At 42.2% G+C, this 27,766-nt stretch overlaps 1 protein-coding gene across 1 annotated transcript in view; it reads right to left on the bottom strand.

Moving 5' to 3' along the window:
- Positions 1–27,766, bottom strand: part of TRPM6 (transient receptor potential cation channel subfamily M member 6) — a 93,453-nt gene that overhangs the window by 61,854 nt on the left and 3,833 nt on the right. The window contains exons 2-4 of the mRNA XM_058827188.1: positions 24,796–24,952; positions 22,410–22,882; positions 9,451–9,530 (exon numbers count right to left, since the gene is read on the bottom strand). Of these exons, the coding sequence (XP_058683171.1) occupies positions 9,451–9,530; positions 22,410–22,517 (188 nt within the window). The 5' untranslated portion in view covers positions 22,518–22,882; positions 24,796–24,952. The remainder of the gene's footprint in view (positions 1–9,450; positions 9,531–22,409; positions 22,883–24,795; positions 24,953–27,766) is intronic.

The raw sequence follows: 27,766 nt of genomic DNA, 5'->3' as shown, positions 1-27,766 counted from the left end.
GCTCCCTCAGCCGTTCCTCACAGGGTTTGTGTTCCCAGCCCCTCACCAGCCTCGTTGCCTCCTATGGATGCACTCAAGTGTCTCAATGTCCTTCCCAAACTGAGGGGCCCAGAACTGGACACAGAACTCCAGGTGTGGCTTCACCAGTGCCGAGTACAGGGGAAGAATGACCTCCCTGCTCCTGCTGGCCACACTGCTCCTGACACAGGCCAGGGGCCATTGGCCTTCTTGGCCACCAGGGCACAGGGCTGGCTCATGTCCAGCTGCTGTCCCCAGCACCCCCAGGTCACTTTCTGCCTGGGCACTGTCCAGCCACACCATCCCCCAGCCTGTGGCACTGCAGGGGTTGTTGTGGCCAAAATGCAGGACTTGGCACTTGGACCTATTAAACTTCATCCCACTGGACTCTGCCCATCCATCCAACCATTCCAGGTCTTTCCACAGAGCCCTCCTCCCTTCCAACAGATCGACACACGCTCCCAGCTTAGCAACATCTGCAAATTTACTAGTGAAAAACTCAATGCCCTCATCCATGTCATCAATAAAAATACTGAACAGAGCCCCAGCACAGACCCCTGAGGGACACCACTGGTGACTGCCCCCAGCTGGATGCAGCCCCATTCACTCCCTGGGCCCGGCCATCCAGCCAGTTCCTAACCCAGCACAGAGCACTCCTGTCCAAGCCATGGGCTGCAGCTTTTCCAGGAGTGTGCTGTGGGAGACAGTGTCAAAGGCCACTGTCATCAAAGTTCCAGTCATCTGGAACCTCACCAGTGAGCCAGGACTGCTGGTAAATGATGGAAAGCAGCTTCACAAGCTCATCTGGCACCTCCCTCATCACCTTGGGGTGAATCCCATCTGGTCCCATAGATTTATGAACATCCAAGCAGCTCAGCAGGTCTCTGACTGCCTCCTCCTGGATAACAGGGGACCATTCTGCTCCCTGACAACCCAGCAGGACAGCTGTCCTGAGGACAAGCCATCTTCCCACTAAAGACTGAGGCAAAGAAGGTGTTAAGCACTTCTGCCTTCTCCTCATCTGCAGTTACTAAATTCCTTCCCACATCCAATAGAGAACAAAGGCTGGTCTTACCCTTCCTTTTACCATTAACGTATTTGTAAAAACAGTTTTTCTTATCCTTTACAAAACTTGCCAAATTAAGGTTGAACTGAGCTTTGGCCTCTCTAATTTTTTTCCTACATGCCCTAGCAACCCTCTTAAATAATTCTTGAGAAACCTGACACTCCTTTCAAAGATGCTACATCCTCTTTTTATTCCTAAATTCCTTCGTTGCCCATCAGGTCAGATTTTGCCTCATCAGCTCATCCCTCAGCACTCAGGGACAGTCTCTTCCTGTGCCCTCAAGATCTCTGTTTTGAAGCATGCCCACCTTTCTTGGACTCCTTTGTTTTTGAGGGCTGCTTCCTAAGGAACTCTCTGAATAAATCTCCTAAATAGGCCAAAGTCTGCCCTCCAGAAGTCCAAAGTAAAAAGTCTTATTTTTGTTCCTCCTGATTTCACCAAATATCAAGAATTCTATATATAATTTCATGATCACTGTGCCCCAAGCAGCCTCCAACCACCACATCTCCCACCAGCCCATCTCTATTTGCAAACAACAGATCTAAAATAATCCCTCCCCTGCTGGGCTCACCCACCAGCTGTGACAAAAAGTCATCCTCCACACACTCTGAGAACTTCCTGGACTGCTTCTTTTCTGCTGTGTTAAGTTCCCAGCAGACGTCTGGCAGGTTGAAGTCACTTACAAGGACAAGGGCTGGTGATCTTGAAACATTCTCCAGCTGACTATAGAATAAGTTGCTCACCTCTTCTTCCTGGTTGGGTGGATGATAACAGACTCCCGGTAGGATGTCAGCCTTGTTGGCCTTCCCCCTAATTCTTACCCACAGGCATTCAACTCTGTTGTCATTAGTTTCAATACCCATGGCATCAAAAACCTCCCTAATATAAAGGGCCACCCTTTCTATTATTTCTCCACCTCTTCTCCCTTCCCTGTCTCTTCTCAAGAGCTTGTAGCCATTCAGTGCATTGCTCCAGCTATTTGAGTCATCCCACCACGTTTCTGTGATGGTGACTACATCATAGCTCTGCTGCTGTACCATGGCCTCCAGCTCTTCTTGTTTGTTACCCATGCTGCTTGCATTGGTGTACATGCACCTCAGCTGTGCTGCTGATTTTACCCCTAACTCAGGTTTGCCACCCTTGGGCCTGCTTCCAGATAGCCCAGCTGCATCCCCTTCCCCCTTCTACCCTCTCAATGAGTTCCGCCAGTTCATGAGTTAAAATCCTTCTGCTCTTAACACAGAGATGGGGTCCATCCAGTTCCAGCAGACTACATGCTGAAAATGTTGCCCCATGGTCAAAGAACCCAAAATCCTGCTGATGACACCAGCCCTTGAGGCACTTTTTGATAATGTAGGCTCTCCTATTCCATTAATGGTTTTTCTCCACCACCAAAGGGACTGAGGAAAAGACTACCTGTGCTCCTGCCCTATCAACCACTTGACCCAGTGCCTCTGGTTCAGCTGCAGTGGAGTGACTGCAGCGTCTCTTGCTTTGCTTTCCTTGTCCTCCCCCTGAGGGCACTTTCTAGTATTGAGAAGTGTTTGATAAAGAGCAACCAGAGCCCAGCACGTTGTATAACTTCTCATCTCTCTGGAACTGCCACAGCATTTCTCCATGATATATTTTATCATTTTAACAGGGTCCTGTAGTTGTGCAGGGATGAACTTCCAAATCACTGGATGAATCTTCCAAATACTGGCCCACGTCCCTCCACATTGCATGCCACTCACGACTGTCCACCCTTGCGGCAGAACTCCAAATAACCTTCCCCAGAAATCTCTTTCTTGACTCTAGCTGTGGCGTGGACCATACTGGGGGACCTGGCAGACTTAGCAGCAAGAACACGGTTTCCTCAATATCTAAAAGTAATCCAAAATTCTCCAAAGCTGTTGTAACAGGCCTGTAGGAGGAAAAGGGGATGAAAACCTGGAGAAAATCATCTTTCCGTGTCTTGTTATGATTTCTAATGGAGTCCCAAAGGTAGCACCCAAGATAAGGTTAGGAGAGCAACACTGAATACGGATCACAAATTACCTCCATTGCCCTCAATGCTATGATGCCATAAGCTGATATCACACAATAAAGTAACAAAGCAATCCTGATTCTTCCCCGTACTTAGAGAAATATCATTTTAAGGAGCACATGTGGTAGCATACATGGTGCTGGTACCACAGCCACATGAACAGACCTAGTAACATTTTGAGCAGTGCCTCCATACCTTCAGCAACAAATACTGAGAGCAAAGTTGTTTCCAACCAGCTCTGCCCTGATCAGCTGTTATCTCAGCTCTTCTTGCCACACATTAGGTGCCAAAACAGACTGTCATGTTTTAGGAATGGTATTCCATGGTTTGGGAAGGACGTTGAGACTCTTGACCATGTCCAGAGGAGGCAACAAGAGTGGTGAGGGGCGAGGGGCTTGAACACAAACCCTGTGAGGAACGGCTGAGGGAGCTGGGGTTGTTTAGCCTGGAGAAAAGGAGACTCAGAGGTGACCTCATCACTCTCTACAACTCCCTGAAAGGAGGTTGTGGTCAGGTGGGGGTTGGTCTCTTTCTCCAGGCAACAGCTGACAGAACCAGAGGACACAGCCTTAAACTGTGCCAAGGGAAATATAGGTTGGATATTAGGAAAAAGTTTTTTACAGACGGGGTGATGAAGTACTGGAATTTTCTGCCTGGTAAGATGGTGCAGTCACCATCCCTGTATGTGTTTAAACAAAGACTGGATGTGGCACTTGATGCCATGGTTTAGTTGAGATGTTTGGGTTGGGTGGGACTCAATGATCTTGAAGGTCTCTTCCAAACCTGTGATTCTGCAATTCTGTGATTCCCCAGTTTGGTGTTCCCACTGAAACATGTAAAAACCACGTACTTTTCCCACTCCTCCTCCTCCTGTCCTTCCCCCTCCTGGGGCTGGAGAGGGGGACTGGAGGCACAAAAGGTAAAAGATCATGGGTTAAGATAAGAACAGTTTGCTGGAAACAGCAACCAGATAAGGAAATGAACAGTAACAACAAACTGATGACAAGGGGCACAAAAAATGAATGATTCACACAGAAAGCCCCTGACAATTGACAAGACCACACTAACTCGATCCAGAAGGGACCCCTCCTCCCCAGAAGAGATTCCCTTCCCCCCAAGCCTTGACTATGACCTGACTCAGAGAAAAACCCTCTGGGTCCTAGTCAGGCCCGTGGTTGGCTTCTGCAAACGATTAACCCTGTCCTAGCCAGAAACAGGACAGAAAGATACCAGAAACTCAGTTGGCATTAAAGGTTTGCATCTGGAATAATAACCCAGATTCCAAATTCAATCACTATTCTCACACAGGCTTCAACAGGCCTCAGTGTCTTCAACAGGATTAACTTCAGTGTAATTTATAGTGACAGCTGACAGTCCAGTTCTCCTTTAGACATTTCAGAAGTTAATATACCCTAGGAAATGGAGATAAATTCTTCTCTTTCCTCTTTTAAGAAACTAAACATCCTTCAAAAACCCAAACGCAACGACTGCCTTAGGCCTCAACTGTACTATTTGTCCATTTAGGGGCAGGTTAGATGTAAACATCTGCAAGACTCTGGAGATGTGCATTCTAAAGGAGAGTTTTCAGTGCAGATGAGTGAGAACTAACTGGTGACAAAGAAACAGGTTTTTAAAAAACCAAGCAACCAACTAACCAAAACCAAAACCCAAAACAACCTGAAGGAGACAAAGAAGGTGAGCTGCACTAACTAAGGCACTTCTTGATACCCAGAAGATACCATGAAATTAGATCTGCACTCCATTTTTCAAGCCAGGCAAATTATTTGGTTGATTCAATGGTCTGCAAAAGCAAATGGTAGAAGGAAGCCTCCTACGCTCTGGGAGATGGAGCTGAAGGTGGAGTGGCACCAACAGGCTGAGTTGATATTTGAGTCAGAATAGCACAGGAGCCCTCATTTCACACATGTCAGGCTGCATCCCAGGGTGCTGAGGGAGGTGGTGATGCCCTTGTACAGCCAGATTCCAAGGTTGTGAAGATCAAGGTGTCCCCAGTGACTGGAGAAAGGCAAATGTCATGCATCAAAACAGGCAAAAGCCACCCTGGGGAACAACAGGCCACCATCCAGCTATAGGTCTGAGGTAAAATCAAGGAGTGAGACCTCCTGGAGCCCACATCTGGACACATGAAGGAAGAGAAAGTGACAGGAAACAGTAAGCAAGGATTTACCCGGGATCAGTCCTGCCTGACCCACCTCGCAGCCTTATGCAATATAATTGTGGGGATGAGAGGAGACCACCTACCTTTGCTCTAGGCAGGCTTCTGTAGCTGGGCTGTGACATTACAGAGGGAGGGATGACAGACTGATTGGTGAGGACATGGCTGGGTGGTGGGCCAGTCCCAAGAAGGGTTCCTCAGGTCTGTACAGGGCCACTCCTGTTCAGCCTGTCCACCTGCAACCTGGAAAAGGGGATGGAGGGGATGCACAGCCCTAGGGATGGGGCAGCTCTGGGACACAGGTGTCAGTAGGCTAAGCCAGGGTCATCCATGTGCCTGGGCAGCAATGAGGTGCCTGTGAGGGGACAGCAGGGTCCATCCCCTCTGCTTGATGCTTCTCAGCCCCTGTCTGGGTACCACTTCCAGCTTCAGTCCACAACTCAGGAGAGACACCAGCAGGGTGGACAGACTTTAGGGGCAGAGTGATTATTCTGGTGACTCATGGTGGGATTGGAGCCCTCGGTCTCTGAGTAGAGGCTGTTGGACAGGGGATGGTTCGCTGGGATGAGAAATGGCTTCAGGGGCTCCAACAACACACCTGGCACTGATAGGATAGGATAGGATACTGATAGGATAGGATACTGAAGATGTAGATAGGCTCTTCAGTCATGTATGGCAGGAGGGTGAGAGGCAGCAGCACAGCTGAAACATGGGAGTCTGAGGCTGGAAATAAGAAGAAGCCTTTTTTCCAGGAGGACAACCTAGTGGTGGAGTCAGCACCTGGGGAGGGTGGGTCATCTCCATCCTTGGGGGTTTCACACAACTGAGTGAAGCATCCCCATCTGACCCCCCTGGCATACTGGAGACCATGTCCCTGACAGCCTGAGCTGCTCTGTGATCCTATGGATATGGATTGATACAAAACATCTTTGCAATGACTTTGCCTTTTTGCCTCAAATGCTCTCCAAGCTACCAGAGAATGTCAGGACATCATCAGTAACATAAAAGCAGGCTACTAGAAAAGTCACACTTGGAGCAACAAGGGAAAACCCAAAGGGTTGACACTGACATAAAAGTAACTGCAGGAGTCAGACTACAATATCTAGTGCCCTAACAGGCAACAGTTTAGAAGCTGTGTCTAAAAGGTATGCCTTAAAGGCAATATATATAGACAAGTTGCAAGAATATCTCAGACGTATAAGGATGTAGGAAGTTGACACCTCACTTCTGAATACTCATGTGGTGAGTCCATTCTAACTGCTGTCTGGGATGTGTTTGTAAGTACTGCATAGAAAAGTAGACTCATTTCAGCTCACCAGGGGAGTGTGGACAAAGGTGCTGGTAAGTTATCCAAATTTGATTAGCAACTTCTAAATGGAATAATTCTACTTAGAATTAGCAAATTAGTTGCATAACTCATTCACAAACTGTTTCCATTCACAAACTGCTTGCAAACTTTGGAAGTTCTCTACAAAAGAAATCATTAAGAGATTTTATTTGTCTACAATATTAGGTCGAATTATAGTAGGCAAAAAGTATATCCACATGATTCTTTGACTGTTGTGGAAAACTAGAGAACTCAGAAGGCCCAAACCCTGTTTCATTGCTGATCTAGTAAATACAATATAACCAGTCATAAGAATCATATGGAAATTATTTGTCCTTGTTAGAAACAGAAAAATTCTCATAGAAGAAAGCTCTCTGTGCACGTTGAGATACTCAAGAAGACAAGTAGAGTTAACATTTGGAAAATACACTTAAGGGCTGACTGAAATATACATTAGATACCCACACACATTCTGCAAACATAGACCAACAAACTCGATTCATGTTAATCTAAACAGCATGAAAGTGGTCAGCAAAAACTGAAAGAAAAGACTACAAGATAAAAGACATACAAAGATACAGGATGTCTTGACAGAGAAAGGTGAAAGAAAAATCCATCCAATGGAATGCACATTTCCTGTTTCTCTTCCTCTGTCTCCTGGTGTTGTATTCACATTTATGCAGTTAAACTGTGTTTGACCAGGAGGCTGATTTGGTGAAAGCTGCTCTTGGTTTGGTTTTCCACTTCTGTGGGTTAATTTTTGTCCTACTGGTCTTCCCAGACTGATTAACAACATGCTCACTCTGAGCATGATTAACAACTTCCCAGACTGATTAACAACATGCTCACTCTGAGGGGAGAGAGGAGAAGGAGCACAGAACTGCTGTAGTCTGGATTGAGATGAAGTTGAAGTACTATATTTTGAAGGACAGTGTAACTTGAGTTGCAATGCCCAGGTGAGTATCTGAAGGTTAGCAGGCATTAAAACATCTCCTGCATTTCTTCTCTTGGAAGACCTGCAAAAATCTCTTAATATTTACTCTTCTGCTCTAAAGTAAGACATATGCAAGACTACTCTCTTAGAAGGAGCTCACACTTTCTGAAAAGAAACATACATCAGTTGCCTTACAAGTCTGCGTATCAGCCCTTTACAGTGATTTGATTTTGAGAGTAACTGATTTACTCTTTGTAAAACATAATTCTTGTAAATCTTAGAAGCAAAACAAAACGTGAAGCATAATGAAAAGGCAGATAATCATGTTAACACAGATTATGGGACTACTTGACACCAGCTTGCTAGTCATCAGTTATTGCCTCAGTCTTTAACACAAAACAAATGAAAGCTGAACTTTTGTTCCAATAACTGATAATGTATTATCATAAATACACTGTACCAAAATGTAATACTATCTGAATGACAAATATTGGATCAAAAACAACTAATTAATACAGGTCAAAAAAATACAATTTTCTTGAAAAAAATGCAATTCAAAAGCACCAAAGTGATGAAATTATTGTTGTTTGTCTTCCCAAAAGCTGAGACTCAGAATTCTCACTGCAGAGAAGGTGAAAAATCTTAAAAAAAACCCTGTTATCACGGATGCTTCTTTTACCCTTTTTCTTCTCCCTTCATTTTCTTTTTCATTCCAAAATTCTCACTGTTTTCTATTGCTATAGACTCACTATTCTTCATATAATCTGGGATATAGCTGGAATTTACTCTTATTTAAAAACACATTTCTGCCTTTTATTCCTCAAGAGGAGATTAAAACAAAATCATACACACAAGGTATTTGGGTAGAATTTTCTATTGCAAATAAATTAAAAGTTATCACACAATTTATTCTACTTATATATATGCTAAGCATTCTCCAGCACAACCCTAGAAAAGCTGCTTTCAGCTTAAATAAGAAGGATATTTCTCTTGTTATTGCTTCCTTGACTAGGATTGCCTATTACTAGGTCACTATAAAATTAGTACATATATATTTATGCACTCTTACCTGATTAAATTCTGGCACACCTGGCATCCTGCAGGACATCTGTGGTAAAAGGTGGGTAATTAACATATGCTTGTGTAAAATAAGACAACTTTAATGCTATTCTCACAATATCAATTCAACAGTGAAAGAATTCTCATCAACAAAACAAGGCTGCCATCTCCACCACTAACCCCTGGAAAAAGTATTGGATAACCTCAGTGATTTGTTTGGTATTTCATAACTCAGACTCTATGTCAGATCTGCATTTCGTAGATGAATTGTCTATCTTGCATATGCTACACTATCCATGTGATCAAAATTACAAGTTTACATTCTCAGAATCTGATCTCTTCACATTTGTCCAGGCCACACCATCCACTAGATATGTAATACAGAATGCCAAGTCAAGTTTGCTTCCTCAGGTCCTAAAGCACAGGTTGAGGATTTGATCTCTTTCTTACTCTTTTCACACTCTACACCAGTATGATCAGAAATTCCTGTATCAGAAGACTGTGATTAGCAGCAGTAATTATTCTGAGGAAGGGGGAAATGGTGCAGCAGTAACTCTATGTAGCTCAGTCTCTTAATTGGATACCATACTTGTTTTTGTTAACAGTCTGAGAGCAACAAATCTAAGAAGCATAGTAAGGTTAACTGCTGCCAATTTCTAATTCAAATGAATAGCTTAATTTAAACCAGACGGGATGGGATCCATGAAAACTCAGAGACCAGCAATCACTGACTGAGACATTGAAAAACACCATCCAAACCAAACACAATGCCCATAAAAGGTTTTTGGTTTTTTGTTGTTTTTTTTTTTAAATTGATAGAAAAAAGAGAAATTCCTTGTTTTACCTGTGTGGATCTTTTGAGCTGGGAATAATGTGCACACATTCTCTTTTACTGAAGACCTCTTCGATCCAAGATTTGGGGGGCTAAAAAGACATTTCAAATAAAAATGCATTCCTGAACTTCAGAGCATGATGTCAAAAAATTGCATTGTAATGACAATTTGGCCAGTATATAGATAACTCAGAACTATTCCATCATGTTAGGTGTAAGACTACAGCTCTGAACAGTCATAGCCCTTCACCTCCAAGATTTACAGAATCTCCCAAGATCAATAGTTAAATTTATTGCCACCATGAAAATTTAGATGTTCTGTCAAATACATGTGCAATAGAGCAAGTGGCGAGGATGAATCAAAATTGCTTTTAAAATTGCACTCTCCTGCCAGAATACTAGCAAACTGCAATTTTAATAAAGCTGTGTCAAAAAACAAATAAAAAGGCAAGATTTTCAATTTACCTGAAAGAAATGCTTGAGTCCTTCCATAATTCTTCACAGGGTCAACAACAGATACATTCTGGTTACATTTTGCTGGACTAGGTCCAGAGTGAAATGTAAAAGCAGGGACCTAGACCTAGCACTCAAGGTGCATGGCAGATGGGCTTTCTCCTCTGCCTCCTGGTATGCTGTGTCAGTGATGCCTGTTACAGCTCAGGAAACTGAACAGCCACTATGCCACACAGACTTTTTTTTTTTTTCAAAGAATCTCACTGGAAATCTTTGAACCTTTCTCTTCAGGTATATCAGGATCAAATCCCCTCAAAGGAACAGTAATTGTTGGATGCTAAGCTTTGAAATCTCTGTGACTTCAGTAATTATTCTTAATTTTTAAAGGTAAAACCTTCACTTAGTATGTAAAATTCACCGCAGAATCTTAACATACATTTCTTAATCTAAGGCTTTACTTAGGTCTTTAGACTCATTGTATCATCAGGAAAAGGGTTTTGAAACTTCATACTTTTTTAAAGTCATCCATGACTGCATCAGGGCTGGGCAAGTAAAAATGAAAAGAGAAGACTTCTGAACAGCAGACTTTTCTAGTCTAGCTCTTGATTCCTAGTTTTGTAGAAGGCCTCTGTAGAATGCACATCTCCTTTCACAAAACTCTGACTAATATTCTGAAACTGTCAGAATTTAATTAAATTTCAACAACAAATTAAAATGTTTCCTGTCACTACAGTGAGGTACTCACTCACTCATAAACCTCAGCCATCACTGACACGTATCCTTTTCACTATCACATCCTAAAAGAGACAAAAATACAGCTGCTTTCCTCCTGATTTTCCTCTAAAGGAGTCCTGAGACCTTTGTTTGGGAGTTTTGGCTTCTCTTTTCTCACCAGTCTGAGGATTAGGCTTGCTGCTTGTAATTCCCTGCCACAGAAGAGGCTTTGGAGATTTCTAGACTGATTTAGTCAATGGAGTGGCAAGAGTTTGGCTCTGAAATTTAAGGCACATGAGTAGTTTTTAGAAAATTGCTTTTAATCACTTTTCCAATATCTTTAATGTCTGAGATCCTTGCATAATATGGTATTAAAGGGACACTGTCAGGTCAAAATGTTCAAAAATTAGGGTTTCCAGAAGTAAAGAAAGAGATCAGCATGTAAAATATAGGAAAACACACACACCACCCATTTCTTTCAAATTCCTTCTGTTGAGCAGTGAGAGCAGACAAAACCTAAAAACCCAGCCTAGCACAGAGGTGTTTCAAAATGCAGGAGGGCTATCATCAAGGAGAGCAACTGTGCCACCACCTCACTGGGGTGGCTAGTGCGCAGAGCTTGGCTCACCAGCCCCCAGGGACAAAGGGACAGCCCTGTGATCCTCTGCTGTGCTGCTCCCCTCGCTGACATCACCACCCATTCATCCAGCAGAAACGTGTGAATGCCTCAATTTTTGCTTCTGCTTTCTTCTGCCTGAGCCCACACACGCCTCCACCATTACCCCTGCGAAGGCTTGCCCAAGTCAAAGCCTGTAGAAAAACACTGCTAAGTAGGGAGCTAATGTACACTCTTCCTGCCCTGAAATTAGCTTTACTAAACCAAGAGCTGCAAGAAACATTCAGCTCCTTCAAGACCAGACAGTAAGCACTGTCCACTGGTCAAGTACCAAATTCAGGATAGCTAGGCTAGACTGTCAATACAAAACAACAATCTTTTATTACCCTTATATGTACTTATGTCCTCTTTAGGGTGAAAGGCATAGATACACATATTTTCTAATTAAACCCCATGCTGCTCTGGACACTGCTCAATTCCCTGCAAAAGAAAATTAAAAGGCACACATCTTCATGGCAGAATAATTTCATCCATTATTGGAACACAATCAGTTTTTGGACAAAAACAACAGCAATTGTTTTTAATGACACATTGGAACTGAGACAGGTGCAGGTAATTAGAAATCACACAATGACTAGCCAGTTTACATAACAGGTTAGTTCATTTAGGCAAATGTACAAAAAGTACAGTTGTGCTGGAAACTATGCAGAACAATCAAGTTGTAAGTAGCTTACTGAAACTGCAACAAAATTGTACTGATAACAGAGAAACACAGTGGCTTAGCCAACACGGTACTTGAAGAGCTGAAAAGTTCTGTCAAGAACCATACCTCAGCTCTGCATATACTCTGTGTTTAGTGAAACCAGTACACAATGTCATTTTCCAAGAACTGGGGTTTCCTAAAGGATCTTAACTACTGGGGCCTGTATTTCTGAATTGTTGAACAGGTTTGTCAAATTTTTAGCAAAAAAAAAAAATAAAAGTTGTGCATCATATACAACTTTTATATAACCTTTTTCTACCCTCAAATTATTAGGTAAAAGCAAGCACTTTATAAAAATGCAATGGATGATGATCAGGCTGATAGAATTGCCTCAGTACTCAAGCATACAGTACCTGTAAAGAGCCTTACTGATGATGTCAATAATCAGAAACACCTGAAAGATCCAAACTGACTTTTAGTGCCTGTGAAGGAAAGTGGTACTGCTTTCAGGTGTCTGTGAGAAGTCAGCATGGTGCAGTCTGTGACCAGATGTATTTGATGTATTCAAATACATCAGAGGAGAGAAAAAACTTTCCCTTATTGCAGGCAGTGCAAGAATCCACTGCAAGCAGAGTGTGCTAAAGTATCTTAAACCCTTTCAAAATTAACTTCACATATAGCAAGTCACTTGCAGTAACATTAGATGCCTGAAATGCAGCCAGAGTTCCTGTAAGCTACTACTCAAGACTATTTCACAAGAGTTTAAGCACACTGGTATGTCTTGAACCCTTCCTTACCCCTGGAAACCCTACATGGCTTCATTACCAACTGGTTATTGCCAGCATTAAAGAGATTTCCAACTTAACAGGCTGTCTCACATAAGCTTTTTGGAGCAGGAACTTTGTGGTTCAGCATCCAGTCCACACATGCTTATGGTATGAAGTAATGTAACAACTGATTGCTAAACAAAGAACACCACTCTGGGTCCACATAGAGTAGAAGAACATTGCAAAACTCCAGGGCCACATGCAGTAAAATATAAACTCATGAGAGGTTTTCAATGACCTCTCAGGTCTTCTAGAGTTTCCTTGTGTTCAAGCCACCCTGTCATAGGACAAGCACTTGGCTCTGTAAGACAGACATGCTGTGGTTCCTCTGATCTCCATCACTACAATACATCAATGAATCTGTAACTGGCAGCTTTTGCTTTTCCAGTCTTTCTTACCTACTTCTTTGCCCTAGTGTTCAGGATTCTGCACATCTGTGGAAACACATAGTTATAAGCAACTGAATTCACCAGAAAAATTTCATCACTAAAATTCACTAAGATTTGAAAAATACTGTGCAAATAAATTTTGTTTGAGTGCTTCCACTGTTCACCTGTCCAGACTACAGATTCAGTAGCACTGAGATGTTTTTATATTTTCTCACTTTGAAGACAGTATATAATTTCAGGTCACAGTAGAATTTCTGTGATTATTTCCTTGTAACCAATTCAAACTCATCCACTGGAAACATATTCTTAGGTGCTCACAAATACAGCACAAGCACTAACAGCAGTCACCTGTGCTTGCAGGGTAAATGCAGGCCCAAATCAGGACAGGATTACAGAACTTCTTATAACTCATCAGTCATTCTGAAGAGAGATTTTAGGGTTTTTTTTCCTCAGGAAAAAAAAGTATCATGTTGACTTTTCAAAAATACATAAATTCAATCTTCATTCAACAGAGTGCTATAGCATTTTCTTTCACAGTTAATCAACTGGACTTAAAAGCTAAGTAGGTATGCTTAAGTGATTTTCTGGATTAGGGTCTTGCATCAAAGGCTCATAAAACTGTTTCCACTATTTCGAACCCAAGTTTATCCAAAAAAACAAAAACCCTTTGACTTTAATGGGCTTTCCTGTGTGATGCTTCTGACCCAGAGTAGACCACAGAACACAACAACATGTATAACATGTAACAACATGTATACCAAACAACAACAAAATGCAGGAAATACTAAAACCAAAACCCTTCTTGTGAATAAACCTCCAGCTTAACTCCTGGGCCACATAGAACTGTGAACTGATGGAAATCTTAGCTTAGTCTGGAATATTAGACCTTTAATTAGTTTATTACTTTCTACTTTTTAAGTTTATTAACTAATCAAGTAAGCCCTTAACATGCAATGTTTTAGAAAAACACTTTAAAAAGCACTGCTACAAGAACACACACAGCTCAGAATGCAAGTGTTTGTGGAGGAAATCCTGGTTTGCAGATGGAGGGGCTGAACAGACCTGCCCCTCTGCAGAGCCCAAGCAAAACCTCACCTTAACACTGCTGCCAGCTTCCCAGGATTTTGCCAAAAAAAAAAAAAAAAAGGTAAACAAAAGAAATCTCAAATCACAATTTACATTCCTTAGCTCTATGCTTGAAACAGGTCTCAAAAACATTCCTAGAAGTCTTGTAGTGGCAGGAGATACCTGTGAATTGCTTAAAAACAGGTTTCCCCAACTGCAAATGCAAAAGGTCTCTGTAACATGGCACCTAATTCAGCCTTGCACCTAAAGCAGGCCACTCCAAAACCCACTGTTCTAGAAGAGTGGTGATTGTTGACAAAGTTTGGATCTGACTGCTTCATAACCGTGGCCCATACACAAAGTAAAAAATGTGCTTATGGATGATGGCAGTCACCTTGCTAAAAGGTGACATTTGGTTTACCTTGGCAATGTACACAATATAAGACTGTATATCATCTCTTATAAAACCAGTTCAGTGAGCAGCATAAAATATGGATTATTGAACAAGCTAGTCATACATAAAGATACAGAAATACATCTTCTAAAGTTTGTAATTGATGGAAAACAATACAAATTGCAGAGTAAATTATAGGAGGTGCCTAAAACATGCAGCAAATAAGAGCAGGCACCAGTAATAGAGGAAGAAATGGCAAATTAATGCAAACCATATTTTAAAATTATTATAATTTTTAAATATAACCATGCCTTATTTTACTGTGTATCTTTTGGAGACAAAATTTTCACAGTTTTTTTAATGGACACTCCTACTTACTAACTCCTATTTATTTACTGTCTTACTAACAATATTTTAGAAGTCAGTCCCAAAGATAGTCAAGCATTTGGAGTTTTTTTAACTGATTAATACAATAAAATCAGAAAATGATAGATTTTCAAAGCAAGTTACATATCCCATACGAAATGATCTTGTTGTAATTTAAAAGTGAAAAAACAGGAAGCCATAAGAAAATTATGTTTCAAATGTGTAAATCAGAGGGTCAATACAATGCTTCAAGGCTCGTTCAGATCTCCACTTTGAAAACCAGTCATAGGAAAGCAGTTCTTATTACTTGTTAAGCACTTGATCTCAGGAAAGAGCTAATCAACTAGCTTTTTTTTAAAATCAGGTCTCACCTGCCTAGCACTGAGCAATCAGAGAGGTCAACCATCCATTGCTGTGACAAATGCTCCTTCATCAAAAGTTTCAAAAACACAGAGCACAAAGGTGTTCCTAGTTTAAACCCGGAGGAGGAAGAGAAAAAAAAACTCTTACAGTGAATATCAGAGATTTCTTTTGCTTATTTTATGTTTTCCCAACATAGGGCTTCATGTTGACTAGATGTTATGGGGTGACTTTACCTTCAAGATAGTTTTGAGAGCTAAGGAAATTGAAGCTGCTGGTGGCTGATGGCAGTCTTTTCTCCTGACCAATTTTCGGTCATTTCTAAGAACTGACAGCAGTTTTGACCATTAGAAAGTTAAGTCAACCTGTGAACACCTTCTTAAGATGTAAAGTCAGAGCACTCTTGTTCTCATTGTTTCCTGGCTGTGAAAGGTAACAGAGCTCCAGCTGGCCTCCCGTTCCCTGCCCAGGTCATGCGGCCCAGGCGGGGACTGGGCTGGGCCCAGCGGCTCCCAGCCGGGAGATGGGGCCTGCGGGGCTTGCCCTGGGCTCTGGCCGGGCCAGGCCGGTCCCTGGCTCGGCTGCAGTTTTTGCTGTGACTGAATTCACCAGAAACTGCCGAGTAAAGAAAGGAAAAAAAGCCTTGACCTGCGGCAGGCTGAGACAGTGACCACACTCTCCAGAGCAGCCATGAAGAATCTTCCATCGCAGACAGCTCCAGCTGCTGCTCCGGCAGAGATCACAGAACCATCTACAAAGCCTGGGCAAGATTTTAACCTTCTCATTACCCAGATGAGACTTGCAGATTAGTCCTTTTATACAGAGAGAGAAAAAGAGAGTAATCAATATGTAAAGAGGCTTTATAAACTATCAGAGACAGTAAAGAAAAGAAGCCTCAGAAAAGGTAGAGAATAAGGAGATGCTTTATAAGCTGAAATATTTTTCTGTAAAGCTATGGAGATGGACAATAGTGTCCTGAAAAAACTCCTTTAATTCATGACAGAGTATATAGGGAGGAATGGAGTGTTCAAAGTTTGGATTTTGAGCAAAAAGTAGAGTAGTTGTCATACAATGAAGTGCTGGAACAGAGTGAAGCGAAAATTTGAAGCCTTGGCGGGCAATGAGAAAACTGTTTTCTAGTGGAGCTCACAGAGACAGATGAAGAAGACTTTTGCCTTTGAATAACTCATCCTTAAAATGACATCCCTAGACTCATGGCCCATACACACCTCAGAGTGATGTGAAATGGGAGGAGTGAACTGATGACAAGAGTTCTGGGCAGCTGGCATCAGAAAAAAAGAAAGCTGTAACAGAAATAGCTTTCTTGTAGAAAACTCCATAGATTAGCAGAGGAAAACTTCTGTTTCTCTACAAAGACTGACGAAAAGACTCTAGCAGGAATTGGGACTGTTTTAAACACCAAAGTTCCAAAGTTTTTGTCTCTATGTTGTCATGTGAACAAAGGAATGGTGGGTAGTGGGGGATAAAAAGGGTTTTCTGGAAGTTTATTCTGGTGTTCTTATTCTTGTAGTTTGTTAATAAACTTTCTTTATTCCTTTTTAAGTTTTAAGCCTGTTTTGCTCTTGCTCTAATCCATATCTCACAGCAGGAAATAAGTAATTTTTTAGTTACTGCTTTAAAACCACAACACTAGAGTTGACTCTCTAAAGGTCAGATGTGTCTAAAGTATCTGATGTGAAAAGCAAATGCAGGTTGCAGAACTGAGCTGGAGGAAGCAAGAAGGGCCCCAGGAAGTCACACGTTGTTAACAACCTGCTCTAGAGGAAGATAGGCTGGAATGGTGACCATGAAGGTCTCTTCCAACCCAAATATTCTCTGCTTCCATGTTTCCATGATGTGAGCATGTGACTGGTCACAGTTATTTATATCAAATTTCTTCTTTTTGCTCCATTGCTTGTCTCACATAGTAGCAGAATCTTCTTGGGCTTGACAGCTGCATACAGTGGCCCTTGGACACATTACAGGTCACAGAACTGAAACTGCATATTCCAAAGAAAGAGCAAACACATCTTGGGTGATTTCTAAGGAGGCTGAAGGTATGGTCAGTCCCACTTCTGCATTTCTCATCTGGACATATCTTACCTCTCTCCTCGGCTCTGCCCTCCACGCCACCTTCAAAAAAAAAAAGCCTTCCTTTTCCATGATGGCTCACAGTTAAATATGAGTCACATCATCAACCCATCAAACAATGTAGCTCCAGAAACGAGCTGGAGGAAGAGACAGCCATGGCCCCTGGGGACTGCAGGGACATCCTTGTGTCCCTTTGCCCCAGAGACCATCTGGACATGCCCTTGAGCTCTCCACCAGGCACCTTCAGCCTCATGTCAAAGACATATTCCACCATACCAGGTTTATCCCTTTGTTTATTCCCTGATTGTTGCAACAGTAGCCAAAGTTACTCCCAAAGGCTTGTGTTTCCCCAGGGCCAGGCAGAAAGGAGCAGCTGTGATTGCAGTTTAAGCCAGGCTGAACAGAATGACTCGGCAGCCATCAGCACTGCCCTCCTGGCACAAAGCTGGGCTGAGACAGCTCCAGGCTCCCAGCAGGTGGGCTGTATTCTAAGGCACGCTCTCCTGTCCATTCTACCCTGATGACAACTCCTCTCCCTCGAGTGGCAGCCCCACATGCCACCCAGCCTTCTGGCAGCATGCCCTGCTCACCAGAACACCTGCATGTGTGTTCAGATGTTCCCGTGAGCTGCACAGGTGATGAGAGAAGGACCAGAGCAGGGGCAGGGAGGGAGCTGTAAGGAGAACAGACAGGATGAGCTCACTCTGAGGGCTGAGGGTGGCACTGCCACACAACCTTTATGAAACACTGGCTGGCCAGCAGGCAGAGAGGTAGATGTAAGCACTTGGGATGTACTAGTAGAAGCTTTGCTATGCTTCTTTGGGGGTTAAATTGCACCAATACAAGGTAATAAAACGCACTGGTTTATAGAACTGATAGGACTTGGACTGATCAAACCTGGGATCATCCCACCCAGCCAGGCCAGTAAAAAATTTATTTCTACAGCTTAACCTCAACAATCCAGCTTAAGATGATGCTACAGTCACAACAGGCTACCAACCCTTGAGAGATACCACCGAGTCCCAGTCACCCATGTGCATCCTCTAGCACTACACGTTCACTAGGAAAAGACTTCCATAGTGAAAACATTAATTTTCTCACATCACAGGGCTGACAGCAAGGTGCAGCCACGGTGCTTACCAAGCTCCAGAGCACTATACCTGAAACCACTGAAGACTGGGAGGCAAGCATCCGCCCCGCACTGTTCCTCCGCTGACCCTTCCATTACTGAAAGTTAATACTGAAGAGGTTTGACCTCCATTCTCAACTCTAAGACTAAATAATTACAAAAAACCAAAAGCACCAATTTTATTAGCAACCAAAGGATTTGTGATTTGGAAACTTAGACAACAATATGTCAAATCACCAGTGGCTTTTAAAACCTCTCTTTCTTTCTTTCTTTTCTTTCTTTCTTTCTTTCTTTCTTTCTTTCTTTCTTTCTTTCTTTCTTTCTTTCCTTCCTTCCTTCCTTCCTTCCTTCTTTCTTTCTTTCTTTCTTTCTTTCTTTCTTTCTTTCTTTCTTTCTTTCTTTCTTTCTTTCTTTCTTTCTTTCTTTCTTTCTTTCTTTCTTTCTTTCTTTCTTTCTTTCTTTCTTTCTTTCTTTCTTTCTTTCTTCCTTCCTTCCTTCCTTCCTTCCTTCCTTCCTTCCTTCCTTCCTTCCTTCCTTCCTTCCTTCCTTCCTTCCTTCCTTCCTTTCTTTCTTTCTTTTCTTTCTTTCTTTCTTTCTCTTCTTTCTTTCTTTCTTTCTTTCTTTCTTTCTTTCTTTCTTTCTTTCTTTCTTTCTTTCTTTCTTTCTTTCTTTCTTTCTTTCTTTCTTTCTTTCTTTCTTCCTTCCTTCCTTCCTTCCTTCCTTCCTTCCTTCCTTCCTTCCTTCCTTCCTTCCTTCCTTCCTTCCTTCCTTCCTTTCTTTCTTTCTTTCTTTCTTTCTTTCTTTCTTTCTTTCTTTCTTTCTTTCTTTCCTTCCTTCTTTCTTTCCTTCTTTCTTTCTTTCTCACTTATCAAAGCATATCATGACACCACCTAGCTTCTGTTGTGGCAAAGAGAACACTAAGAAACTACAGAAACTGTTTTTAGATGCCTCATTCTGTTCCTATATGATGGACAGAAGGTACTGTACAACATAGAACGTCGTGTACCAGCAGCTGCACTACGGCAGAGATGCAAAGGAATGGCAGCCCTAAGGAAAGGACGAAGACAAGTGCTACATGCTACCTGCCTTTTTTGAGATTTAAACTGCTGTGGCCCCTGAAAGGGGCCTCTATTCTTTCAGCTGGGAGGTGAAAGTATGACCACCTCAAAAACAAGGGAAAGTGTTAGAGATGAGAATGTACAGCAAAGGAATTGGTATTCAAGTCATACAGAGTGGATCACAAGGTTTTACCTAGAATGTATGTTACACAGTAGTAAGTTTATATATTACAAGAATCAAGGAAGGTTTACATAGCATTTGATAGAGTCAATCTGAAAGGAACACAGAGGGAAGATCAAAACTTGCTAAACTGTGACCTCAGCTTCTTCTTGTGCTATGTAGCATCCAAGGAGTCTCAAACTCATTAGTGCAATTCTCAAAAAATTGGACTACCCTGCTTGAACCTAACACCTCCCTGGAGAGCACAGAAAAACCTATAGATCAGCCTGCTGGAGAACACACCTGCAGGGATACCCCTTTTCACTTAACATAGTGCTACTAAGTAAAAAATAAACTTAAGATAATTTGAACCACAAAAAGGAGGAAAATATTAATGTAGGAAAATAGGTATGAAGTAATGCAATAATTTAAACAGATTTTTCCTTCTGGAATAGTTTCCTTTAGCTTCCAGAGACCAGATTAGAGCCACACTGTCAGACATTGTAGGTGGGATGCAGCAGTCCAGCATGGTCTGTGCCATCTTATTTATAACAGCAGTCACATTCAGCATAGTGCTGACAGCAACCTGAAGGGACTGACCTTCCATTCTTAGTGCTGAGCTTCCCCATGACATGCTATCCTGTACTGCAATCCCGCTTTAAAGACAACCCAGCACAATTCTGGCTTCATGTCCACTAAAACCTGTTTTCTATTATTCAGGACACCTCCCAGTGTGGTTATGCAGAGGCAAACAAGAACTCCTGGGGAGAATGGAGGAGTGACACCCTGCAGTTCCCAGGCCCACAAAGACAATCAACACGTACACAAAGTTGTGCTGGCCCCAGAGGGACCTATGGTCTTAGGTGCCAACATCAATTTTGAAAACTGAAACCCAGGTATATAAATAATTTACCAACAGCCCAGACTGGAGTACTGCCTGCACTGCACAATCATGTGTATTCCTGGACAGTCATGTTTATTGAAATCACATTTTCCTTTATGAACAGTAGACATTTCAAACTCACCTACCTCCTGCTCTTTTAAAGCTACTATATGGCATTTTGCCTTTCAGTGGGGGGGTCACACTGGAAAGCAATAGCAAGTAACAATTATCTGCTCCCTGTTCCTATAATATAAAAACAACAACAACAACAACAAAAAAAAAAAAAAAAAAGAAAAAAAAAAAAGTGACCATGAAGCTTAAAGAGAAATGTCTTTTTCTGGCATAGTTCTGGATGATTTTTATGTTTTCTTCCTGATTCTGGTTACTACTAGAAACAACATACTTCAGCACTTTCACTACTGGGTGGTCACTGTGCCCTGACCTTGTAACAGTCATGAAATCTTCATTTTTTTCTTATCAATCCACAAAACAATTAAGGAAACTGGTTCAAACACAACAACTTACTTGCTGCTTCTTGTAGTTTTTAATACTACTAGATAAGCCTGCTAGGACTTTAAATAAGGTTGTTATGGTATAAGATAAACTTACCAAAAATCTGTAAATTGATTTCACAACTTCAGAGCATGCTTCAGAGAGAAAGAAAACTATGATGATATTTCCTTAAACTCATTTTAGGCTCATATCAGTATAGACTGATTCTTGTAGGTAACACTACAATTCCCCTGGCAGGTCCAAAAGACATGAATCTCTAAAAATTGGTTACTCCAGTGTTTTGGTAACAGAATTTTGTGGTTCACAACTCAAAACATTAGCTCATTTTTTTTCTTAGTTTACAAGCAGATATTGTGTATTTTGAAAACTATGTTCATAAAGAGACATAAAAAAATATTCCACTGTAAGCATGTTTCTTTTATCAGCAAGTATAACAGAAAATATACAGAAGATACATTGCTACAGCAATCTATGTGAAATATCATCCAGGTTCATAATGTTATGTGTAGTAGCAGAGCTCTCTTTTTAAACCCCAAACATCTGAATCACAAACATTCCATCTTTAAATTTGAAGAAAAAAACAAACAGAAAAAAAAAAAAAACCTCCAAAACCACAAACAAGCAAACGAACTAAAGCATTCGGTCAGCATCATAGTGGAAAGAAGCGATAATTTACTACATTCGGAGGCGCTTTTCTGGCATGTTACACCTAACCTCGTGGCTATTTGGAATAGCACTGCTTCAAAACAGCCGTGCTATGTGCTGCCCGTAGAGTGGGCAGTCTTTTTTTTGCTAATGCCTTTCACGGCTACTAGAATACAAGCAGATCCGTGTGTTTGTATGAAACCACTTAAGTCCCCGTCTGCAGAAAGAGGCCGAGCTAAACCGCACCGGCCCCAGAACACCAAATTCCCCGTAAAACAGCCCCCAGAAGTCATGGGGTTTCCCTTTGTCGTCAGCAAACACTGATCTGGTCCCCCGGAGCCGCCTGGACTTTCAGACGGAGCCTGGTGCCATTTGCGGACTGGCTCGGACGCCCCTCGCTGGACACAGACGAGCGCTCTGTCCTGGCCGCTCGCCACCGCTGGGCTCGGACACTGCGCCTCCGGGGCGGCGGGAGCTCCGAGGGACACGGAGGGACACGGAGGGACACGGCACCGCCCTTGATGGGGACAGCGGCGTCACCCCTCCTGCTGGGGACAGCGGGGTCACCGCCCGTGCTGGGGACAGCGGTGTCACCCCGCGCTCACCTGCGGGTCGGCGCGCTCGCGGTGCGGGGGCTGCCAGCCGTGTCCCCAGCGGTGCCCGCGGCACACGGAGCCCAGCGGCGACAGCAGCAGGTCCCGCCACGCCGCCATGCCCCGGGCCCGCGATCCTTGTCCCGCGGGGCGGGCGCGGCTCCGTCCTTTACCCTGACTCCTCGGTGAGCAGGTGCTGTCTGCCCCCAGCCCTGCCAGGTGCACGCTGCCACCAGCGCCACGCTCCCCTACGGCAGGCGGGCGAGCAGCCGCTCCGCCCCGGGAGGCCCGACGGCCGGGCCGAGCAGATCTCCGCTCACACGCTTCCCCTCCCGGGCCCGGCTGCGCTCTTCTTCCGCCCTGACAAATTCTTTCTCACGTCCGGACACCGGACCACCGGTATCCCGAACTCAGCATAAGCTTTTTGACTCTGGTTTGCCTGCATCTCAGTCCCCATGCCAACGCCTCAGTCATTTTTCAAGGGGCTGTAAAAGTAAATTAATGGTATAAGTTACGATAAAAGTAACAAGGTGTCCAAGAGGAAATTAGCAATTATCTTGAATTATGAAATATGAAGACTCGAATCACAGATAATCAAGACGTTATTGAAGGCAAAAGGTAAAAATGGAACAGCAGCAGCATTACAGTTCATGACTATGAACACAACCAATGAGTAAGAAAACAGTATGTGACCAGAGTACTAATTAAAATCTTCATGAAGTGATGAAATTTGGATATAAACCGAATTTTTTTAACACTTAGATTCTTGATCTTCTTAGTCATCCTCACATACCTTATGTATCACTTTTTCCACACTGACAAAACTTAAAAAAGGAACCTCAACCCCCCCACAGCAGTTACCACTATCCCCTGCAGTGTAAAGCCCTTGAATGTCCCAGGGACCACAGCCATCAAACCAAACAAAGTCCCTGCAATAATTAGACCTGCTTGTACCTAGGGTAAACTAATAAAATGGGCATAGAGCATTCTTCTTTGTCCAGAATTTGTTTCCAATCTTTGTTTTCTTCAACTTCTTCTTCTCTAACCTTAATTTTCAGTCAATCTCAGTTTCCTCTTATCTCAAACTTACCCTCTTCCTATAATAAATCCCAGGCTCCAGTTCTTTGGTTTCTCAGCTCTGCTCTCTCATCCCATTCTTGTCTCCTGTTTCTTTTATTTTGTTGGTTTCTGGACACTGTATTGACTTTGAGCTCCAATGTCCATCTGGTTCTGCATGTTATCTATATTCCTTATCTCTTTCTAGATGTTTCTCCTATTTTCTGTTCTCCCAATTTCTAATTTTCCTGCTCAGCCTAGTCTTATCTTTCTCTGTTGTGCTCAGCTCTCCCTCGTCCTCAGGAGAAGCTTGCTTTCAGACCATGCTGTTCCATTGCAGGAGCCTGAGCAGAGATTCTGTGAGCACCAGGGAGAATATAGTTCATACACACAGTCTCAGCAGCACCCCAAAAAACAGAGTCTGCTTTGTCCTTGGACATGCCTCAAGGACCTTTGAAATACTGGCTGTCAAACTTAGCAGTGGTTTCACATAAACTATTATTTCAATCTCAGAGACAATAATAAAACTGTTTCCAGCCCCCTACCAAACATGGTTTTCTGCTTCTGGTATTTCTTTTATTTTGTCTTTAGATTTTTATATTGCATTTCCCACAAAATAGGCCTTAAGAAAGTATTACAGCTTCTAATAACAGGATGGACTTCTAGAAATTTTAGCAGATGTTGAACATCATGTTCATTTTTTACCTAGTTACACTATTATTTTTTTTAAGGTATTACATTATTGTCAATTAAATTTTCTCAGTCAAGTCATCCTGAGTCAGCATAAAGCCTCTGTCTAAATTTGCTAGTATTATCAATGTTTATAAATGAAGAAAGTAAGTTTTTTAATAGGATGTATTAGTAACTGATACTGTTGTGTTGTGTTACCTGATATGAATCTGAACTCCATAAGGAATTTGAAACACAAGTATCCCAGCACATGCAGGTGCATTTGACTTACTGGGTCACAGCTACATGTACATATTCCACTGACTGCAAGCATTTTCTTAATTCCAAGTTTCTGCCATTTCTTTCTAAATTGTGAACAGTTCTTCAGACGTAAGAAACTCTCAGTCTTCCCTGAAATCAGGTCTTGCTGTTTCTCACCTAGTACAAAGACCTAAAAATCTACTGTGAAAAGCCATATAAACCAACTAATGCTGCAAATTCCCACACCCAATTCCTCAGCACTTCACTGATATGAAAACACATGTGGTATCTTTTATAACAGCCACTTTAGTAGTTCAAAGTCCACATAACTCTCATGTACTCTCCTGTTTTCTCTAGGAATCAGAACTGCTGAGATGTCTCCTCCTTATCAATCTTAATTCTAGAGAGTTACCTTAAGACCAGTGCTATCTTGCTTGTCCATCTTTAAGCCTCTTTTTTGTTAGTCCTTTATTTCCAGTGTCTAAGCTGTCACTTCAAAAGCACAGCAGACAGCTCAGTTCTTGGGCGGTCATTAGGAACAGCGCATCACATCTCCTGCTTTTCATCTCCTAAGTAAGTTAAATGTATACTTGTCAAAGTATGACTGCATTAATTCATGAATCACCTGGCATTGTTTTCAAAGTCCAAGTGTACCAAACAGCAGTCTCAAAGGAGGATATTAATAGAAACACATACCAAAGAGCTATGGGTTTGTTCCTGTTGTTTCCATAGGCAGCCTGCAAAGGCATCAACATCCAGATACCCACTCTGTTTCCTAAGATCTGTTACATCATACCTCATATCCAGAAAACTGCACTGAAATGTTTTTGGGGTTTTTTCCACCCATCATGTTTAATCAGGCAGAATCTACTAGATGTTCATAGTCTTTGGAATGAAAAAGCCCAAACTTATTTGCATCTCATGCACTAATCTGTTTTAGAGGAAACTCCCAGTTTCGTTGTTTCATCATGTCCAAGCACACTGAAGATACCAAGTTTCATAAGACTACATACACACCTTTACCTTTGCCTTAGTGCCCTAGCAGACCTTCAAGAACTGATGATGCAGCAAAGAGAGGAGGGAGGAATAAAACTGGTAGACTGCTTCTAGATTTTTCTCCATTCATATCACCATCAGCAAATCAGCCTTCCTTCAGGCTTATTTATCTAACAAAACTAAAGAAGTAGCAGACCAAAGACCAAAAGCTGGCAGCAGATATATTGAACACGCTCATCAGATGACAATTGTTTCAGCCTCTGCTTTATCATGCTGTGGAAAGGCATTGTGGCAGGTTGTTGTTCATTATAGCACAAAATAGAAATATTGTTTTACCATGAAGATTCTGAACTACAATGGAACAGAATTTTCTGCTTGGTCTTTCCCTTCTACACACAATGTGTGAAGGCAGCCTCCTGGAGTGAGTTTAAATCATGCTTTATTGTTTATTTCACAGTATGTATATATACAATGATTGTTCCAGGACTGATCATAGTAATTCTTCCCTCCTGCTTCCCAATGCACACTGTAATTAGAAACTGATCTGCCAACAAAGAAGAACATTACTTCCCTCATCACAAATAGAATTATATTTTTATTAAAAGATGACAGAACCGAGACAGGCATATAAATGTCAATCATCTACTTGTTCAAATGAAAAATGTTCTTCATTTATCATGCAAACAAGCAGAGGCAAGAAGGCAGAGAATTTTGACTATTGAATTACACGCCGACAGGATATCTTCTTTTTTAGGCATGTCACCCATGCAACAAGTAGTTATTGATATCTAAGCATGGCTCAAAATCCTTCAAGACAGTCCTAATGTTGCATTAGAATGTATGAAGAATTATTTTAAGCCAATCAGACAGTATGCAGAACTTATTCTATGAGAAAAATTGTTCTTATAACTTCAGAGTTTCTAAGTTGGCAGGAATATATAGTGGGGTGTTTTCCCAGCTTGATGGTCACAATCACAAATAACTAACCATAATTCTCCTGGAATGCATTCTGAAATATCCTTAGTCCTGGTATAAACCCAAAGAACAAAATCTGATAGAATGGTTTAATCTTGTTACAGCCACAAATAGTTTCTGTGCTGGTGGTCCTATGGAAACCATCATACTGTTTCCTACAGAAGCACATCCCAGTCCAGAATGGAGAAACAACCCTTGACATGGTGTCTCTAGTCTTTGTTAGTAAATTTTCTTAAAAAAGAATTAGCAGGAAAATTAGTGGAGGCATTCAAAGAGGACTTTGTGTAGGAGTGTGCTTGGCAGCTTTTTTTTAAGGTGTAGTAACCTCCATCTCATGTGGATAAATGCCTTATAGAGAGAAGCACAATGTACTTTCACAGGGCAACAATTATAGATCCAGTCAATCATTTAGATTGGGAAAGGCCTCTAAGATCAACCAACGATTAACCTTGCAGTGCCAAGTCCACCACTAAACAATGTCATTAAGTGCTACATCTACACATCTTTTAAAAACCTCCAGGGATGGTGACTCTATCACTTCCCTGAGCAGCCTGTCCTACTGCTTGGCAACACTTCCAGTGAAGAAATTTACCCTAATATCCAATCTAAGCCTCCCTAGCACAACTTGAGGCTATTTTCTCTTGTCCTCTTTTGTTGCTTGGGACAAAACCTCAACATCTGCCTCACTAAGACCTCCTTTCAGGTAATGAAGACAAATACAAAGAAGATCCAGGATCAAAGGATAATATTGTCGTTTCTAACTCAACATTCAATGACTCCTCAGATGGTATGTGTAGCTAAACAGTATCACATTTAAAACTTTCCAGGTTTCTGGGGTGCCTTTATTGACCAATAACACAATTCCTACTTTTAAGAATAAGCAGTCTTGAAGGTTTTGTAGAATAGTTCTCAGGGAACATTGCCTCTCCTCTGTTTGCTCTCTCATTCCCTCAGACTGGCCAACAGATTTTTCAAAATTACCACCTTTCAGAGTACTCCTAAAAGGTAAGAATTCTGTCTGACTCAGCTTCCTGGACTGTGTCAAATGACAGGCACATGGATTCTCCAGTGATATTTCCTCTAGACATTACCCCAGAGCTCTCAAATCCTTGTTTTGAAACAATTTTCAAAATCTGTATTTTGCTTTCCCACCTTGTTTTGTCATACTAGGCACAGGCTAGAGTTGGTGCGGGGCTGATACTCCTCAACAACTTTATTGGTGACAAGGACAGTGGGAGCAAGAGCACCCTCAGCATGTTTGCCAATGACTCCAAGCTAAGTGGTGCAAACATGCTGAAGGGAAGGGATGCCATCCAGAGGGACTTTGACAGGCTTGAGAGGCGAGCCAACGCAAACCTCGTAAAGTTCAACAATCCGAAGTGCAAGGTCCTACACCTGGCCCAGGTGTACCC

The sequence above is a fragment of the Poecile atricapillus genome, chromosome Z (assembly GCF_030490865.1).
Source record: "Poecile atricapillus isolate bPoeAtr1 chromosome Z, bPoeAtr1.hap1, whole genome shotgun sequence".
NCBI lineage: Eukaryota > Metazoa > Chordata > Aves > Passeriformes > Paridae > Poecile > Poecile atricapillus.
The sequence above is the reverse complement of the archived record's forward strand: the minus strand, read 5'-3'. Positions and strand labels throughout refer to the sequence as shown.